General features: G+C 44.7%; 1 protein-coding gene across 1 annotated transcript; it reads right to left on the bottom strand.

The window, feature by feature from the left end:
- Window positions 1-3,297: 3,297 nt before the first annotated feature.
- Window positions 3,298-14,548, bottom strand: npc1l1 (NPC1-like 1). Its single transcript, XM_021606462.2, has 20 exons — window positions 14,164-14,548; window positions 13,036-13,197; window positions 11,641-12,846; window positions 11,207-11,430; window positions 10,948-11,048; window positions 10,427-10,599; window positions 10,070-10,198; window positions 9,483-9,665; window positions 9,133-9,247; window positions 8,481-8,746; window positions 8,275-8,364; window positions 7,898-8,088; window positions 6,367-6,494; window positions 6,100-6,229; window positions 5,846-5,901; window positions 5,599-5,749; window positions 5,219-5,450; window positions 4,864-4,977; window positions 4,548-4,710; window positions 3,298-4,418 (listed from the first exon to the last, which is right to left on the bottom strand). The coding sequence occupies exons 1-20, from the start codon at window positions 14,218-14,220 to the stop codon at window positions 4,258-4,260; spliced, it is 4,032 nt and encodes a 1,343-aa protein (XP_021462137.2). The 5' UTR covers window positions 14,221-14,548; the 3' UTR covers window positions 3,298-4,257.
- Window positions 14,549-21,049: the final 6,501 nt, after the last annotated feature.

Genomic DNA, 21,049 nt, shown 5'->3' on the forward strand with positions numbered 1-21,049 from the left:
CAGCATGGCCCCAGATAGGTAGTTTAGCAGGGTCTGGAAGCTGTGGTCGCTGTAGTCACTGCGCCTCTCAAACTCCATCTGATATTAGACATAGCAATAGTTCAGGAGAGACACAGGGCCAAAAGGCTCACCTGGGTAGAAAGAGAAGGGCGATTGTAATAAAAAGTAAACGCCCGCTCACTGCTACTGCTGTCTGTTGTTGAAACTTGGAAATACAAGGTTGACAAACAGCATTCATATTTAATTACCAGAGCCAACTCATGTCGGAAGTTATTGATGTCAGCGCTGAGGAGGAAGAGGAAAATAAAATCCAGACTCACCTGAAGATCCTAGAGCCACATCAAGTACCACTAACTATTAGTCATGTATCAGCTCAACTAAGTCCACAGTGGACTTTCACTGTTTACTTTTAGGGCTGACTGACGCAACCTGCCTGTAACTTCACCCGTCAAATACATTTCAGCTGCCAAAGCCTGGGAGTCTGGCACTATACATTGTATTGCCTTAGTAAGGTAGGAGCAGGTAGAGAGTGACAGTCTGAATTCAAGAGACTTCACATAATAATGATTTGAGCTTTTCCAGATCCTAAAGCAATGGATCTCAGCTCATATGTGTAACACCCAACTGGATGATGACTCTGTGTTACGAAGCTCACCGCACATCAGCTATCTTTACAGTCATAGCTATATAACAGCTATAGCTGTTATGTCACATTCATTGAGAATGCTATTATTTGACTACAGCTCGGTGTTCAACACCATAGTGCCCTCAAAGCTCATCACTAAGCTAAGGACCCTGGGACTAAACACCTCTCTTTGCAACTGGATCCTGGAGTTCCTGACGGGCCGCCCCCAGGTGGTAAGGGTAGGTAACAACACATCCGCCACGCTGATCCTCAACAAGGAGTGAGTGCTCAGTCCCCTCCTGTACTCCCTGTTCACTCCTGACTGCATGGCCAGGCATGACTCCAACACCATCATTAAATTTGTTGATGACACAACAGCCTGATCACTGACAACGATGAGACAGCCCATAGGGAGGAGGTCAGAGACCTGACCGTGTGGTGCAAGGACAACAACCTCACCCTCAACGTGATCAAGATAAAGGAGATGATTGTGGACTACAGGAAAAGGAGGGCAGAGCACGCCCCCATTCTCATCGACGGGGCTGTGGTGGAGCAGGTTGAGAGCTTCAAGTTTCTTGGCGTCCACATCACCAACAAACTAACATGATCCAAGCACACCAAGATAGTCGTGAAGAGGGCATGACAAAACCTATTCCCCCTGAGGAGACTGAGACTTTCACTTTAATAACTCTACCTACATGTACATATTACCTCAATTACCTCGACACCGGTGCCCGCGCACATGGACTCTGTACCGGTACCCCCTGTATATAGCCTCGCTATTGTTATTTTACTGCTGCTTTTTAATAATTTTTTACTTTTATCTTTTACTTATTTAGGTATTTTCTTAAAACTGCATTGTTGGTTAAGGGCTTGTAAGTAAGCATTTCACTGTAAGGTGAAATTGAATACCGGTTGTATTCGGCGCATGTGACAAATAACATTTGATTTGATGTTTGATGTTGGGGATGATTCAGACAGAGATTGATGTCTTTCCTGCGCACTTCTCAGTATTTGGTATTTAGACTTAGCCATCTAAATATATGCATATTTGTCTCAGTTTCAGCATCAATTGGTAGATTTAAAAATCCCCTGATCTTGTAGATTATTTAGGTATAGGAATGTTTTTGTGAATCATAAAAAATTGGTTTGGAGAGCCTTTAAGCACTAAAGAAAGAAAAAGGTGGTTTGATTCATTTAGAAAATTGCCACATTCAGTTCTTCAACCCATGGTAATGTTGGAAGTTTAGTGTACATGTAATTATAATAGGGAGAACAGTGTACAATAGTAGGCCAGTTGCCTGCACTAACCATGGAAGTTTGTGATGACATGGCAAAGTACTGCGCCATGGGTTGGGTTCAAACTGTTACAGCTTGGTCTGCGCTCCACTCCATAACAAGTTAACTAGCCTACAGTGCATTCGGAAAGTATTCAGACTTTTTCCAGGTTTTGTTACGTTACAGCCTTATTCTGAAATTGATTAAATACAAACCCCATAATGACAAAGCGAAAACAGGTTTTTAGAAATTTGTGCAAATTTATAAAACATTCTAAACAGAAATACCTTTTGTGCATAGGTATTCAGATCCTTTGCTTTGAAACTCGACATTGAGCACAGGTGCATCCTGTTTCCATTGATCATCCTTGAGATGTTTCAACAACTTGATTGGAGTCCACCTGTGGTAAATTAAGTTGATTGGACATGATTTGGAAAGGCGGGCACACACACCTGTCAATATAAGGTCCCACAGTTGACAGTGCATGTCAGAGCAAAAACCAAGCCATGAGGTTGAAAGAATTGTCTGTCGAGGCACAGATCCGGGGAAGGATACCAAAACATGTTTGCAGCATTGAAGGTCCCCAAGAACACAGTGGCCTCCATCATTCTTAAATGAAAGAAGTTTGGAACCACCACGAGTTAAATATGTGTGGTTATTAGGCCTACTGACGGTCGATACTGATAATGGCTAATATTTAACATATTTTAAAAATCGGGGGTAGCCTATAATTAAGACATTCGAGAGTTCCCATTCCTGAAAGTTAATAGGCGTACAATTTCAATTCTGCATAATGGCACAGCATTTCATAAACTTTACTGTCGGAAAGTTGATGTGTTAATATGCGTCAGTTTAACGCCGTATGACTGGTTTCACATTTGTCTTCAGCGATTATAAGGTAAAATATATCTAAAACAAGTTTCATTTATATTTGCAATTCCCTTATCCAAATGGATTACTCTTTCCTGCTCTTATCAATAGCACTTATCAAGTTGTAAATCACAGTGCATGGACAATGGTGTTGTTTTTAATGAGATTTGTTTTTAAAGATGCTTGTTCCACTTGGAAACGGTAGGTACACTGGTTTCCTCTCGCTTAAAGGCATTGGAATTATGAGGGCATTAAATCAAGGTCAGAATACGGGATATCTGTAGACACACCTCCGCCTCGCCTTAATTTATTCTACCTCCACCCGAATGAATAGCGAGCGGGTGAATGGCATGCTACTCTCATGCTTATGTTCAAGGTCAGAATATGCATGAGATAAAGGTGCATTAAAACTTCGTTTGGAATCGGCCCCATTGTGCTTATGTAATGCATTTATAATGAATTATGAAAATCATTATGCCATTTTATTCCTGGGGTTACCACAGCCTACAAAGTCAAGTCACGCATACTTTACAGACAAGTTTAATAGTCATTTCACAATATTTTTTTACAAACAATACAGAAAATAATGATTTACTGGAGTGTTTTCTCTTACTGTAATTTAGGGGAAAGCAACTAGATTCAGCTGCAGGCCGAATTTTGTCGGAGTGGATGGAAGGGGAACCGAAACATAATTATAATAATTTGTACACTGCAAATTGACCACAATCAAAAAGAGATTGTATTTGAAAATAACTATACTTTCTTACCTTGATTACATTCAGACATGATCACATCTCTTTTTTATTCGTGGGAATACTTGATGAACAGATTTTGTTCATACATTTACATTTAACTGACACATAAAACAATTCTAATAGTATAAAAAAATAATTTTGTTAGCATATTTGTATGTAATTTCTCACTAGGAACCACTTTGTGCCTGCCTAATTTGCAATGCAGAAATCATCCTGCCAGTTCCTCCTGCCCAGGCAGAAACTGTCACATGCAGAATATGGAGATGAGAGACTACATGTCTACATTACACAGTATACTATTTATTATAAGTGATGTCTCTGTTGAACGACCAATAGGTCCCTCAGCTCAGTGCGTGGTTATGTATCTCCACTCCACACAGTTCATCTGGTAGTAGATATTGCACGGTCGTGTCTATTGCGGCCTTCAGTCCTGCCTTTCCTGAATAATGGGACATTGCCGCTAGTGCCATAGATGAAGATCTGCACATATGGCTCAATATATAGAATCTCTATTAGACCCTGCTTTGCCACATACATTGTCCTTGCTTCGGGCTCTTGCGGTTCCTATGGTTATGGAGGTATATGTAGATAACCTGGAAACAGTTGGTTAGGTGGTGGTGTTCAGAAATGGCCCACTCTCACCACTTTATCCAGCTGTTCCTCAGAGATTGTCTCTGTGTGGGGAGGGGGTGGGGTATTGTCTCTTCTATCGCAACCTTTTTGAGGTTCTCAGTGGTGCGGGGTTCGTACGGGGTGATGGGGGTTGGGGCTGTTCTCCTGGTTTTCGTAGCCGATGTTGTCGTAGATGTTCTTGGCGTTGCTACTCAGCTCCAGCTCCTGGGCCTTGGCCTGTTGTAGCCGTAGCAACACTGCTTTATTCACTCCAGGACCTGAGAGACACACAGGATAGGGAAAAAGGTATCAGTCCAAAAAAGGTCACAGAGTGAAAAAACCTTAATTCAGTGACTAATCTGTTGGTTGACACGCGCCCACGCACGCACACACGCACGCACTCTCACCAAAGTAGCTGAGCAGCACGGGCAGGAATATGAGGCCATGGGCCATGCCCAGCAGAGTGATAACCAGGTTTAAACGGAAGAAGAATATCTGGATGAGCTGGGCTTTGGCAAATGCCAACACAACTATGCCAGGCAGGTTCGTCATGGCGACGCCAGCAAACACCTGTAGAACCGCACAGGGACAAACAGACGTTCAGCGTAAATAAAAAATTAAAAAATGAAGTCCATTAAGTGTCCACATATATCTTTGTGGTTTTGACAAGGCCATGTATCTAATGGCTGTACAGGGATTGTGTGGTCTGGCACTTGGACTCACCGCACTGCCCATAGTAGCAGTAGCCTCCTTGGCTCTCTCTACATGTGTAGGCTGGATGCTCATGGCAAAGGATCGTGTCATGTGAGATACAAACTCCACAGAGATACCCACCGCCTGTGGACCAGACAGAGAGGGAAGGGGGAGGGTTAGGGTGTAAAAACGCATGTTTGCTTATGTCAAGTGCAGCTTGGGTGGGGACAGTGGCTTATAGTCCATTTCAGGGAGTAAAGATTGGGGACACTATCTACAGCATGTTTACAAACAGGATTTATGAGGTTTCAAACTGGTGCTGAAGTTGAGACACGTTGCAAGAAGTTGCACCCGCGCCAACACAAGTAGTGCTCTGGTTCCTTACCGTGACCAGGTTGATAAGAGCCACAGCGTTGTAGTCGATGCCCCACAGTGTCATGACGCCCACGGTATCCACGGTGATCATGATGATGGTGAGGAGGTTGAGAGCGCCGGAGCGCAGGTCCATGCCCAGCAGCAGACAGCACACCACAAAGGTTGGCAGTAGGCACAGGGAGATGTTAAACAGTCCCTCAGACACAATGGTCAGGTACTGTTCATAGAACACATAGGTCACCCTGGAAGGAGAGGAGGATGACAGTCTGATTAACTGATGCTTGTCCACAGCCTCTCCCAGAGGGGAAAGGAGGAATAGATGTATACGGAAAGATGTGAGAAGTGGAGAAAAAGACGAGGAGAAAGGAGGAGGACGCTGAGCTAACATACGTGTAGGGGAAGACCTCAAAGTCCTGGGATGTGCCAGGTATGGATCTCATGCTGAGGGTGATGTTGTGGGCCAGCTCTCTGGCTATTTTTAGAGCTGCAGTGAACTCCTTGGAGGTGGTCAGGGCCGTGTGGTACGCCATGAACCTGGTGGCTAACAACACAGAGACACAGGTCACCTTCGACTTCCGAAGCTTTATTGTCTGTGTATTAGGTTAAAATGTGATAAATAATATCCAGTATTCCTCACCTATAATTTCTCCACTCTCATCTGTGATCACAGCCTTATCATAGGCTCCAAGACCTCTGTTAGGAAGAGAAACAGACCATTACACACATGCATGTGTGGATGCGTGTGTTTGCATGTGTGCGTGTGTGTGTGTGTGTGCGCGTGTGTGTGTGTGTGTGTGTGTGTGTGTGTGTGTGTGTGTGTGTGTGTGTGTGTGTGTGTGTGTGTGTGTGTGTGTGTGTGTGTGTGTGTGTGTGTGTGTGTGTGACACTCACCCCTTAGGGCACTGCAGGTCGGGCCTGTTGCCTAGGAAGTCTGGTAGGAAGCGGTTGAATTGCTCCTTGTCGGGCCTCAGTACCCCGTTAAGGGGAGTCTTCATACACTTCTGCCCACACAGGAAGGCCGCTACGCACACAACACATTATACATCAGGTTAGATACATGTTTCTTTATGTTTTATTCATGCATAACAAACAGAGAGGATAATGTTCTTTGTTTTTAGTTCCCATTGTCCGGCTGTCTCTGAGGTACTTGGTACTCACATTCGCTCGCGGGACAGAATTTCCCTTTGTTAGGACCGATGGAATAGAGCCGACAGCATTTGGATCCAGGGTTTAGCCAGTCAATGAAGTCGTCCACCCACGAATTTGCTGGGATGGCCATGTAAGATCTGTTAATCATATCAATGAGTTGGGACTCATTAAAACAAGCACCGTTATGTATCAGAAAGTACCCATCATTCTGCCATCGTTACGAACTTCCCCCTTATTTTATTTCACTTTCATCCACGTTCACGCAAAACCCCCAGAGTCAGCCGAACTTTGGCTTTGGAGTACTACCTTTTACGTTTACAACACCAGCTGCTGATATGGCAAATCGAAAACAAAGGTGCATTAATGAGGTGGTGATACCAGCAGCCCTGAGACCTTATCTCCACGCTAGAGAGGTCAGAAGTGTGGCGCTTTCTGACCACAAAGGCTATTTAACCACTAACCCTAAACTTAACCCTTACCCCTAACATTAACCTTAATCCTAACCCTAGATTAAGACTGAATAGGTTGCTCATCAGATTTGATGATATAGCCTTTCTATCCTCTTGAACATAATCCCTGATATATTCTTGAATGTGTTTTGCGTAACTGGGTTGATCAGGGAGCGTTGTGATTGGCTGTGTGCGAGGTGGCCTTGTGGATATCAATAAGTTCAAGGTTGAGTGCAGTGGGGAAAAGGGTGAGGGAGGAGTCAGAGAGACAGACTGGAAACAGAACAACACCGTTAGAAGGAAGTAGTGTTTGAATATACACTGAGTATACAAAACATTAAGAACACCCTTCCTAATCTTGAGTTGCACCCCCCCCCCCTTTTGCCCTCAGAACAGCCTCAATTCGTCAGGGCATGGACTCTACAACGTGTCGAAAGCGTTTCATAGGGATGCTGGCCCATGTTGACTCCAAGGGTTCTAAATTGAACCGAATAGGGTTCTACCTGGAACCAAAAGGGTTCAATATGGAATGAAAAAAGGTTCTTCAAAAGGTTTTCCTGTGGGGACAGCTGAAGAAGAAACCTTTAATGTTTTAGATAGCACTTTTTTTGTGTGTGGTGAATCATTCTTGGTACACTCGGGAAACGGTTGAGCATAAAAATACAGCAGCATTGCAGTTCTTGACACAAACCGGATGTGCCTGGCACCTACTACCATACCCCATTCAAAGGCACTTTAATCTTTTGTCTTGCCAATTCACCCTCTGAATGCACACACACAATCCATGTCTCAATTGTCTCAAGGCTTAAAAATAAGTTGAACCTGTATCCTCCCCTTCATCTACACTGATTGAAGTGGATTAAAGTGACATCAATAAGTAATCATAGCTTTCACCTGGATTCACCTGGTCAGTCTGTGTCATGGAAAGAGCAGGTGTTCTTAATGTTTTGAACACTTAGTGTATACAAGCCAATTTACCCACACCCAATATAAAGTGCTTTGAGACCAGGTGAAAATAACTAGCTTTCTAAATGTAATTATTATTATTGTTTTTAATCCTCCGTTTAATTTAAAATCGAATGACTACTCACAGGTCAGGGTATTCAGTGGCGTACTGGATCTTCTGAGTGAGAGAGAAGGGGTCACAGCCCACACTGGAGCAGGTTGCATTCATACCCGCTATGCTGGTGAAGTTAAAGCCCTTTGTCGTGACAAAATAGGTTGGGACGCCCACCTCAAAGTACGCATACAGGTACTTGAAATACTCCAACATGTAGGAACCCTGAGACAGAGGATGAGAGGAGAAGGTGTCACGTGTCCAGTACATGGATGAAAATGTACTGTTATTTAGGCTGTTTCCTGTCGTTCATACTGTGTGTTGTTATATGTTATTCATGAATGAATGAAAGAATGAATGAATAAAGGGTCATGGGAGGTGCATTCAAGCAGTAGTCCAGGTGTCACTCACCTGGGGCATAGCCAGCTCCTGATCCAGACCCACTGTCACATAGAACATCAGGTAGATGGAGGAGATGAACATAAAGATGAACACAACAATCTGGCAGAGGGAGAGAGGAGGAGGACTTCAACCACAACCGTAACCAAAACCAGCCAACTGAGCTAACTAGAAGGAACACCAATGTATAAAAGGTCAAAAGACAATCGTTTATTTACCACTATGACCCTGGTGACGGGGTGGAGGAGGACGGGGGCATAGTATTTCCTCATGGCGGGCAGAAGGAAACCCTCGTTGGGTTTGGAGGGGGCCGTGGTCTTGACGGAGACGCAGCAGGCCAGCTCGCAGCGGTTCCCGTCCTGCCGTCTGGCGTCCAGGGACAGCAACGCCACGAAGGCCGTCATCTGCAGCACGAAGTCCATGAGCACAGCCAGGGCAGCGTACAGAGCAAAGGACTTGACAGCAGGCATGGTGCTCAGAGCGCCTGGGGGACAGAGGTGAGGAACAGGAGTGGTTAGTCATTAACATAGAGTATGTAAACCCCCTTCACAGGCGCCATGTGTATGGAATTGATTAAACGGATGGAATGTAGGCTACATCCTGGTATGTATAGACCACTATTGTCATTGCCATTGACGGCGACATTTGAAAGAACGCGTTGTTGCTAACCTTGTACCCAGGCTCATTGCTACCACATAGGTTTGACAGAGAGAGTCGGCTGGTGGACGAGTCTACATATTTGCACACCTGATGAATTACTACAGGTTCAGAGGAGTCAATAAGAAAAATAGCATCTCTCTGACAAGAAATACCAGTGTCTTTTCTGTGTGCTCTGTTCCTATGTTCTTGAGTGCGCCAATGGGAGCTCACCCAGGAAGAAGCAGACAGACTCGGAGAGAGAGCACAGGAGCATGCTGGGAGCTACATTTCCAAGGACACGTCCGATCCGCTCCTCCCTCTTTTCGCCTGGCCTCCGTGCGTCCCTCTGGGGGAGAGAGTTTTACTATTACCGGAGAGAGAAAATACTGCCACCTGACGAAGAACATTATGAGTGAACCAACTGAACAACTGGTCGTTGTGGAATACCAAAACAGTCAAGTGACTTACAGCCACACGCACACGCACCCGCACACGCACACACTCAAAGCAGCTGAGCAGTAGGAATATGAGACCGTGGGCCATGCCCAGCAGAGTGATAAGCAGGTTTAAAACACACACACCTGGTACTCCAGGACGAAGATAAAGATGTTGTCAGCTCCTACGGCCAGCACCAGGAAGGGGACAACCTGGAGGATGATCAGAGAGGAGGGGATACCGATCCAGGCGTAGAAACCCATGGAGGCCAGGACAGAGCAGCCCACCACCAGGATACCACCCAGACCAACCAGGAACTTCGAGTCCACCTGTAGGGACACCACAGAGGTCAGGGGCAGCTCCTGTTGACCACAGTTTCCTGTATGGCGTAGGAAAACATTTTAATCCACCCCAGTCATATACAGTACAGTTCTTCATCTATTTTACAAACTAGCGTTACAGTTTTTGACATTACGGAGAATTCCATTTGGGTTCCATCTAGCCCTCCAAAAGGCTAAGCAGGCATAAAAATCAGCAATTTTAGAGAATATGACTGCCTGCATCTGGACATGCTGTATCTATACAGTCGTTTCCTCCTTTCTTTCCTTGTGTAACTACTAAGGTTATTGATTTGACTTTCTGCTTCGGGCCAAGTGTTTTCTGTGTGTGTCCGGCTAAAATGGCAGCAGTTGAAAGGCAAATTGGCACATTGTATTTCCCCGAGTGGCCTCACCAGTATTCGACTGAAGGAGGTGTACTCCCCCAGAGCCACAGCGATGTACACAAAGATAACAGCATAGCTGATCATGAAGATGGGGATGTCCTCCGCTGTCGTCCTGTTAATCTCATCCTCCAGTGACCTCTACAGAGAGAGAAGTAGAGGGGTTCGGAAAAGGGGTGAGAGATGGGAGAGAGCAGTGGCAGAGAAGTATATAAAAGAAAAGGAGAGAGGGGAGAGAACAGAGAAAGGTAATTATAGACTAATAAAGCAATGTATTTCAATATTATGACCATGTAATGTCTTCCAAGGTAAATAGCAGGTAATCAATAAGTAGACTGTCTGTATGGGCGATATCCCTGGTTTGCGTACCTCAGCCATGTACGCAAAGGTGAACGGGTTGCCTGGACTCTTCTGGTACTCTTGGACTATGTCCAGGAACCTTTGCTCCCACTCCAGGGCCACCTTGAACTTAACGTTGTCTCGAGGGTAGTTATTGAGGGAGAATGTCAGGATGAGAGCTTCTGCTGTAGTGTAGCCTTCATCTGAGAGGGGGGAGATTACGAAAGCTGGGTTAATACACAGGATTCATCTGATATATAATAACAAATGCCATTTAGCAGATGATTTTATCCAAAGCGACTCACATTTCACATACGGTTGGTCCCGGGAATCGAACCCACTATACTGGCATTGCAAGCGCCAAAGCTGTGCTATGCTCGACCGACTGAGCTACGGAGAACCACTAGTCATCTAGTCTATGAAGTGTCGTCAAGCTACTAGGTTAGTGTCGGCATCTGTTCTGCGGGATTGGTAGCAGAGCCAAAGAAGAATGCAATCTAGGGACTAATTAAAGTAGTATTACAAAAAAAATAAACGACATGAAGACTTACTCTCGTATCCTCCCACTGCGAGGAAGGGGAAGACTGGTGCTCCATAATCAGCCATGCAGCTCAACTGCAGGTCAGTGATGTCTTTGAACGACAGGGGAGAGCTGCAGGGAATGGGGCATAGAAGATCATGTTTCATTTAGCTGCCTTACTGTCAATGATATAAACATATAACAACGATAAATTAATATTTAAAAACGGCCCTAGAATCTGATTGTGTTTTCACTGACAGAAAGGGAGGCGTGTCACAAATCAGACTTACTTGACGCAGTAGATGAAGTGGTCTCTCCAGTCCACCTCCTTGGTCACTCCCAGCTCCGTCATGTTGACTTTAGCGTTGAGGTTGTCCACACTGTTCTGGAAGTACTGGGGCAGGCTGTTGACAGCACAGTCAGTCAGGGAGGGGTTGGAGGGGTTGAGGGGCGCGAAGCACACATCCTTCAGACTTGCCATACGGTTCAGATCATTCGACCAGAACTCAATGTTCTGCAGATAAGAGTTGAAACAATAAAGGAGTTTAGTATTGCATTACTTTAGTGATTTCTGATTATCACAATCATTAAGAATAAATACAATATGTCAATAATCACATGTTCTCTATCATAGAACTGGTAGAACTACTACTAACACAATGTTCATGATATTTCAGTAATACCAATTGTAGTGCCATTAGTGTTGGTGTCTGTTCTACTCTACCTGAATCTTTTTCTGCAGCTTTAGAAGTTCCAGGATCAGGTCTTTGGCAATGATTCCACTGAAGTTCTGCTTCCCGAACAGCAACGAGTCGTAGAAGTGACCAGGTCGGCCCGGCGCTGTTAGGATCATCTGGTTGGTTCTAAAGAATGGGTCAAAGTGCTTGTCATGGAAGTCCTTCTCCATACGGGCACGGCTGTTTGGGGCTGACCACAACTGGACCGGGTCAGTGGTCAGTTCAATGTGCATGAGTCCTGTGGCGAAGGCAGCTGTGACCACAGCCGACGCTAGCAACACCTTGAGGGGGTGTGAGGCGACGAGGGTGCCCCATGCCCGGAACCCAGAACCCAGGAACTCCTGAGTAGCCAGGCTGTTCTTGTCTGTACACGTCACCTCCCACGGTTCAATCAGCCTCTCACTCACGTTGTTCCCATTCTTATCCATCCCTTTCCCCTTTCCTTTCCCTTTCTCAGAGTCCTTGCCCTCTTCCTTCCTCAGGAGGTAGGTGGAGAGCACAAAGAGCAGGAAGGCTAGAATGAGAACGCAGAGGAAGATCACACATAGCACCAGGTAGCCGTCCACCCCCCCGATGGTGAAGGGTTCTGCGGGGGGTGGGGGAGAGGGTACGACCGGGCACGAGGCCTGGCAGTCCTGGCAGGAGCAAACCTCTGCCCCTGTTGGGGTCATCTCGTTACACCCCAGCGCCCTCCCAGCGTAAGGTACTACCCCATCGGGTATCCCCTCGGTGACCCCTTCTGGGATCAGCCTGAAGTCGATGTCCAGTGGGGCCAGTCCATTACTGGAGTCTCCCTGGAAGTCATACCAGCGCTGAGCCGTACAGAGTGCTGAGCCATAGCGTCCACACATGGTAGCGATGGCATACCCCCCCGTGGCGGGAATCCTCACGTTCTTGCAGGACTCAAAGGATTTGTCGGCAAACGAGGTGGACAAGTAGGCCTGGTAACCCACCACAGCCTCTTTGACAATCCCCAAGGTGGTGATGTTCATGGTGCGTGTCACGTTAATGGTTGTGGTCTGGTCAGGGCTGCAGGTGTTGATGCAGTGGAGGTGGGCAAAGTTGTCAGCACAGGAGGGGCAGCGCATGAGCACTGCCTTGGACAGCATCAGGCTCATTTCCAGGGACTTGAGCTGCTTTATAGAGCAGCAGGCGGTGGTGCTGCCCTCTCCACGGTCCAGCATGGGGCACACCTAGAATCATAACAACAGTTAGGTCATTTACCTGAAACTTGACATTGCTCTGTCGCTTTAAAACACTGCCAATGTCAGCTCTCTCTCTCTCTCTCTCTCTCTCTCTCTCTCGCTCTCTCTCGCGCGCGCACGCTCTCCAGAGCAAACAGACAGAACCACCCAGAGAGTTACTGGGCCAGAACCACTGACCTTTTTGAGTTGCTGGTAGTGCTCCCCCTCGAGGGCTCGAGCACGGCTGTAGTTGAGGCAGGGGATTATGGGGGGGAGGAGGGATCCCGCCACCGTTGGGTTTCTACCACACTCCTCGTAGAAGGCACAGTATCCTGGCTCATGACGGGCCTCTAAGACAACCTGGGGGAGACATACACACATAGGATCTCAATTTGATCACTATTTGTTGCTGAGAATTGTCCTGCACAGCAGGAAATGCAAACTTGTAGTGTATTTGAGTTTTAAAAATGTTGTCATTACCACTTTGACTTGATTTGCCCTAACGAAAAGTGTATCAACCCCTACAAAAATGTACATTAATTATAATCCATATAATAATTCACATTTCCTGTTGCTGGAGGATTATTTCCTGCTGGAGCAAACTGGCTCAAATGAAGATCCTAGTGAAATGACAGAGTTCGTATGACTGAGGGGAGATAATGGTGGTGTAACCAGAATACACTTCACCTTTTCATCCTTCTGGTTGGGATACTCTTCTAATTTCCACTATCTATTTTTCAACTGATTTCTGGCCTACAAATATTCTTCTGTATTCGCCTTGTTTTTTTTTACCTTGCTCTTTGCTGTTTGTGCGTAATGACAATAAGAGGGTGGAGAGAGTAAGTTACTGTATGTTTCAAGGCTTAATCACCAGATAGTATTAGTATGTACAGGAATAGAGAGACTAGAGACAATTAAAAAAATAAAAAAAAATAGAGGAAACGTTATTGGACTATGACCACTAAGTAAACATGACGGTCGCCCCTTAGTGAATAAGTATAAAAACTACAGTCCCTCTATTTTACAATGAATTACATAATATTACATACACCTAAACTTTGCATTAACATAAACACATCCCAGTAGATATTACAGTTACACTTTCCTTTAAGTCTATTATTATATTCAAAGAAATATAGTCTCATTCGAGTACTGGATTCTGAGTTATTGTGATTCTGTTAGTGTTGAATGGCAACGTAGACACTTGCAAGTTGCTTAACTAGCACACCCTGTAACACCAGTGGTGGAAATGGAAACGCCATCAACACAAAACGTTCCGTCTCTACCTCTGGGTAACAGCCATCGGGGAGAAACGGAAGGACTTACCAGACAGGCCAGGAGTGTGAGCAGGGCAGTGGCACGGCTCATAGTGGGTCTACCCATGCTGCTATTCCACAGCACCTCACAGCTTAGAAAGAGCCTGGAACTCCAGGTAGATTAGGATGGAGTGTCGGGTTTAGTTGCCGTCGTACTATGGCAGGTCTCCCCTTTCAAAAGAGAGTTCTAATCTCAATACGATCACTTGAATAAATAACAAAAGTTAGATGTTTTTTTTTCCAGTGAAGGGATGATATAGTGAGAGAGGCCTCTGTGTGTTAGTCCTCTCTCTCGTTCTCTGTCTGTCTGCCTGCCTGTCTGTCTGTAAGTCCCAGGGGTGAGAGCCAGGGGCAGGAAAAGGCAAAGACATCAGCCACCCCACCCCATGACTAGTATCAGTGGTGTGATGTCACCTGTTTTATCTGGCCTGATGCAGCAAATGCCAATCAGAACGAGCAAAGAGACATTCATCTGATTGATAATTAACCGGGGCAATGAGGATGGTAGAATGTTACCAGGAGACAGAGAAACTGGGAAAACAAAATAACAAACATACCGCCACCGCCCTCTACGGCCCACAAAACCCCTGCGCTTATCCCCCTTACCCCTATTCCAGCTTTACCCCATTAACTCAAGGTTTGCCTCACTTGTATTTGTGTCAATGAACAGGGAGGAAACGAGAAGGAGACAGCGAGGGAGAAACAGAGAAAGAGAAAGAGGGTGGCGGAAAGGAGTTTACAAGAGAGAAAGAGTGAAAAGTTAGGAGAGAGAGAGAGAGGGGTAGTGAGAGTTGCTGTAATTCATAGGCTGATGTCCATCTCTTGAGCACGTGTGTTTGTTTAACTGAATGTAAATACTTCTGGGTCGATAGGAGCTTTCTATTCCAGAGCACTTTATGACCTACAGTTGGACAGGTGGTATCAGAGATTAGTTTAACGTTGTGTTTGGGTCCCTCTGATATCTTGAAATGTTCTGGATTAACTGACCATTATGTCTTTTTTTTCTGTAAAAAAAATATATATTTTACCCCATTTTTCTCCCCAATTTCTTGGTATCCAATTGTTAGTAATTACTATCTTGTCTCAACTCTCGTACGGGCTCGGAAGAGACGAAGGTCGAAAGCCATGCGTCCTCCGAAACACAACCCAACCAAGCCGAACTGCTTCTTAACACATCGCTCATCCAACCCGGAAGCCAGCCACACCAATGTGTCGGAGGAAACACTGTTCACCTGGCGACCTTGGTTAGTGTGCATTGCTCCCGGCCCGGCACAGGAATCGCTGGTGCGCGATGAGACAAGGATATCCCTACCGGTCAAACCCTCCCTAACCCGGACGACACTAGGCCAATTGTGCATCGCCCCACGGACCTCCCGGTCGCGGCCGGCTGCGACAGAGCCTGGGCACGAACCCAGAGTCTCTGGTGGCACAGCTAGCACTGCGATGCAGTGCCCTAGACCACTGCGCCCCCCAGGAGGCCTAACCTTTATGTCTTAAAGTAATGACGGACTGTCGTTTCTCTTTGCTCTTTGCTTATTTCAGCTGTTCTTGCCATAATATGGACTTGGTCTTTTACCAAATAGGGCTATCTTCTGTATACCACCCCTACCTTGTCACAACACAACTGATTGGCACAAACGCATTAAGAAGGAAAGAAATTCCACAAATGAACTTTTAACAAGGCACACCTGTTAATTGAAATGCATTCCAGGTGACTACCTCATGAAGCTGGTTGAGAGAATGCCAAGAGTGTGCAAAGCTGTCATCAAAGCACAGGGTGGCTACGTTGAAGATTTGTTTAACACTTTTTTGTTACTACATGATTCCATATTTGTTATTTCATAGTTTTGATGTCTTCATTATTATTCTACAATGTATAAATAGTACAAATAAAGAAAAACCATGGAATAAGTAGGTGTGTCCAAACTTTTGACTTTGTAGTGTAGCTAAAGCCTTTCTCATGAATCTTATCAGGGCCTGCTTGGGATATGGTCTCTACTCCAAGAGTGTGAACCTTAGACCATGGCCTTCCATGAGGAAGGCTCAAGGTCCCATTCCTGTTCCCGGCCATAGTGCCCGTTGTGTGGGGGAGGAGGGAGGGATGACACTGGGCGATCACTGATCATTCTCTGCACACACCTTATACAGTCTGTCAAAGCTTATTCTGTTATTCTCTCACCCATATATAATCAAGTAATAATGATGGCCAGAGACTACTTTCTCTGTCCACATGGTTGTCATACCCTGAGCTGCTGTAAAAGGGGCAGGAATGTTAGATTGTTATCAGTTAGGGCATTCCTTTCAGGTTCACAGGGTAGCATCAGAACATATCAGCAGAAAGAGACGCATGACATGGCCCAGAAACACAGCAGCGATTGCACTTGTGTTTGCGCTCATGCTTCACTACATGGTTCCGTTTACTTGGTGGTTCACATATTTCTTATTAGAAAATACTGGGGTCTGTTCTTTTTCAAAAATGACTGATGAACATGTTGGCAAGCCATCTGAAGTGGGAGGTAGGAATCATCACATTATCTAACCTTGAGTTGCCAAGGGTTCAGGGCTAAGGGGATGTTTTTGGAACTGGGCGATCACTATCTATCACTCACTTCTCAGGTAGGTAATTAGACCAAAGGACAGTAGCAACCTATCGTGCTATTATAACAGGACAAGAGTCATCTCATCATAAGATCTATGCTTATGTTTGGCCTGCCTGGACTGTGTCCATCACTATTACACGTCAAGGTAATCTGTGAGGTACAGCCTCTGCAGCTCCATGACTGAGGCTATGGGGAACCAAAAATGCTTCAATCTCTCTGTGATAACACACAGATATGGGTGATAAGACAAGAGGTGATCTGCCAGAGATAGTTCTTCCTCAACAGTGGATATAGGGGACAGTCCACTGGTGATGTCAGGTGCAGTATTTCATAGTAGTGGTCCCTATATTGAACAACTAAGGGACATTTTTACAAATCGGTGCTCTTAGTCTGGTCTCATTAGGGTTCATTGACACAAGTGCCGCTTGTACCACTGTTGTGCTGAACTACAAATACCAGAAGGCTAGAGAGCCTAATAGAGGGTTTTTGGTTGAAATCCCAAGACTGATGTGTGAAATCCGGTGGTATTGTAGTCTATATTGCTTTCCTCTTATCTCACCCCCGCTTTTCCTCAGCAGGCTTGTCCTTGAGCAGGGTTCAGTGTACTTATACACTGTCTGGCACACTCCCCATATGCAAACACACAACAATATTTGGTAACGTCTTGGTGACAATTGGTACTTCCTGGTGTTCGATGCGAATACTATTATTAAGTATTATCGAGTAATAATTATGTAATCACACTGTTATAGTTTGTAGGTAATTAGTGGGCTGTAAAATTAAGTGTTACCATTATTATGTTTTTACTTTGAAAGTGTGAACTAATTTCATAATAAATCAAATATTTAAGAAAAGTTGAATGAGTAGAAGGGTGACAGAGCAAAAAAGTGATTAAACAGGCTGACTATCCTTTATTGGCCAACACAATATGATGCCAAAGTAATCTTTCGGGTTTTTATACCATTCTCATCAGCAATATAACAATTCCCTCTTCGTCCTGCCAGTGTGTGCGTGTGTGAGAGAAGGTACAACCCTGGCACATGTCCTTTAGAGCACAAATGTGAAGGCCACTCCTTTCTTTCTCATTCTAAACAGCGTCATGGCTCCTATCATCCCACAGAAATCATGATGGCGTGATGCTGTGTAGGCCGACATCATCAATGGGAAGTCATGGACACACGCCTGCATGGATGCACACACACTCACACACTCACACACAATTACTCATGCACTTAGCTATAATTTCTATTAAAAAAGTGATGTAATACATAAGTCTCCAAACAAAAATGTGTATATTTGTTTTCTTCCCATGATAGGAAAACTCTAACATAATAATCGGTTTATTGCAGTACCTATACTGTGGCTGCCCTAAAGCCGTAAACTTTACAGTCTATCGTTCATCTCCTCTGCAGCCAGTAGCCTTTGAACAGCCTACAGGCCAATCTAAAAGTAAACCACATACAAAATAAAACATCATAATGAACAGAACTTTATTATGGTCAGGCCAGGCTATTCTACGCTATGGTTTTATATGCTTGACAAGTTAACATACCTCTTGCACTAGGAAATGTTTGTTCCAATTGCATCAACAAAACCAATTGTATCACAAATAATATTTTATTTCAATGATAACTTTAACCTAACTAATCCTGATTCAAACATGCAATCTTGCAGCACAAGCAGCCGCATGCCTATACTTCTAAATGCCTGGTTATCCAATAATTATTATGATCAAATTGAACAATGTGTAAACCCACTGATATAAGACCCCTGTGGTCTGTACAGAGATAGAAGGACCCCTGGCTCTGTCTATCTGTGTAGTGTAAAGGTCTAATCACTAGATAGCTAGGCAACATCGCTCATCTGATACCTAATATCGCAGGCACACTTCACCTGTATGGGAGATCTGAAAGTTGTGTGGAGATATTCTGGTGTGATAGAGTGGAAAAGTCATGACCCCACACCAATTAACAGGATAAGGGGAGTACTGTATTGCAAGGTCCGGGCGGGGGGGGGGGGGGGGGGGGGGGGGCATTGTATGGTAGATACAGAGCATTCGAAAAGTATTCAGACCCCTTGACCTTTTCCACATTTTGTTATGTTACAGCCTTATTCTAAGATTGATGAGGGGAAAAAAAATATTTAATCAATCTACACACACTAGCCCATAATGACAAAGCAAAAACAGGTTATTAGAATTTTTTGCAAATGTCTATAAAAAAAACTGAAATATCACATTGACATAAGTATTCCGACCCTTTACTCAGTACTTTGTTGAAGCACCTTTGGCAGCGACTACAGCCTTGAGTCGTCTTGGGTATGACGCTATAAGCTTGGCACACCTGTATTTGGGGAGTTTCTCCCATTCTTCTTTGCAGATCCTCTCAAGCTCTGTCAGAATGGATGGGGAGCGTTGCTGCACAGCTATTTTATGGTCTCTCCAGACATGTTTGACCAGGTTCAAGTACAGATTCTGGCTGGGCCACTCAAAGACATTCAGAGAAAACCTTCACAAACTTTTACAGATGCACATTTGAGAGCATCCTGTCGGGAAGTATCATCGTCTGGTATGGATGGCAACTGCACCACCCACAACAGCAGGGCTCTCCAGAGGGTGGTGCGGTCTGCACAACGCATCGCCGGGTGCAAACTACCTGCTCTTCAGGACACCTACAGCACCCGTTGTCACAGGAAGGCCAAAAAGATAATCATGGACAACAACCACCCGAGCCACTGCCTGTTCAACCCTCTACCATTCAGAAGGCGAGGTCAGTACAGGTGGATCATAGCTGGGACCGAGACATAGCTTCTATCTCAAGGCCATCAGACTGTTACACAGTCATCACTAACAAAGAGAGGCTGCTGCCTACATAAACACTTGAAATCATTGGCCACTTAATAAAGAGATTGCAAGTCACTTTAATAATGCCATTTTAATAATGTTGACATATCTTGCATTACTCATCAAATATGTACAGTTGAAGTCGAAACTTTACATACACCTTAGCCAAATACATTTAAACTCAGTTTTTCACAATTCCTGACATTTAATCCTAGTAAAAATTCCATGTCTTAGGTCAGTTAGGATCACCACTTTATTTTAAGAATGTGAAATGTCAGAATAATAGTAGAGATAATGATTTATTTCAGCTTTTATTTCTTTCATCACATTCCCAGTGGGTCAGAAGTTTACACACACTCAATTAGTATTTGGTAGCATTGCCTTTAAATGGTTTAACTCGGGTCAAATGTTTCGGGTAGCCTTCCACAGGCTTCCCACAATAATTTGGGTGAATTTTGGCCCATCAGGTTTGTAGGCCTCCTTGCTCGCACACGCATTTTCAGTTCTGCCCACAAATGTTCTATGGTATTGAGATCATAGATGCCATCTATTTTGTGAAGTGCACCAGTCCCTCCTGCGAAAAACCACCCCCACAACATGATGTTGCCACCCCCGTGCTTCACGGTTGGGATGGTGTTCTTTGGCTTGCAAGCCTCCCCCTTTTTCCTCCAAACATAACGATGGTCATTATGGCCAAACAGTTCTATTTTTGTTTCATTAGACCAGAGGACATTTCTCCAAAAATTACAATCTTTGTCTCCATGTGCAGTTGAAAACCGTAGTCTGGCTTTTTATGGTGGTTTTGGAGCCGTGGCTTCTTCCTTGCTGAGCGGCCTTTCAGGTTATGTCGAAATAGGACTTGTTTTACTGCGGATATAGATACTTTTGTACCTGTTTCCTCCAGCATCTTCACAAGGTCCTTTGTTATTGTTTTGGTATTGATTTGCACTTTTCGCACCAAAGTACGTTCATCTTTAGGAGACAGAACGCCTCTCCTTCCTGAGTGATATGATGGCTGCGTGGTCCCATGTTGTTTATACTTGCGTACTGTTGTTTGTACAGATGAATGTGGTACCTTCAGGCGTTTGGATATTGCTCCCAAGGATGAACCCGACTTGTGGAGGTATACAATTGTTTTTCTGATGTCTTGGCTGATTTCTTTAGATTTTCCCATGATGTCAAGCAAAGAATCCCTGAGTGTGAAGATAGGCCTTGAAATACATCCACAGGTACACGTCTAATTGACTCAAATGATCTCAAATAGCCTATCAGAAGCTTCTAAAGAAGCTCGGTAGATCCAAACTTCTTGGTAGTCTTGGTAGATCCAAACTTTTTCCAGTTAAGAATGATGGATGCCACTATGTTCTTTGTTACCTTCAATGCTGCAGAACTGTTTTGGTACCCATCCCCAGATCTGTGCCTCGACACAATCCTTTCTCTGCACTCTACAGACA

Source organism: Oncorhynchus mykiss, chromosome 6, assembly GCF_013265735.2.
Source record: "Oncorhynchus mykiss isolate Arlee chromosome 6, USDA_OmykA_1.1, whole genome shotgun sequence".
Classification (NCBI taxonomy): Eukaryota; Metazoa; Chordata; class Actinopteri; order Salmoniformes; family Salmonidae; genus Oncorhynchus; species Oncorhynchus mykiss.

Excerpts from the sequence above, each read along its gene's own strand:
- npc1l1 (XM_021606462.2), bottom strand. The coding sequence starts at position 14,220 with ATGGGTAGACCCACTATGAGCCGTGCCACTGCCCTGCTCACACTCCTG. Across the intron at positions 13,198-14,163 it reads TCACACTCCTGGCCTGTCTG|GTTGTCTTAGAGGCCCGTCA; the intron begins GTAAGTCCTTCC and ends TGTCTCCCCCAG. Across the intron at positions 4,711-4,863 it reads CTGCTACTATGGGCAGTGCG|GTGTTTGCTGGCGTCGCCAT; the intron begins GTGAGTCCAAGT and ends GCGGTTCTACAG.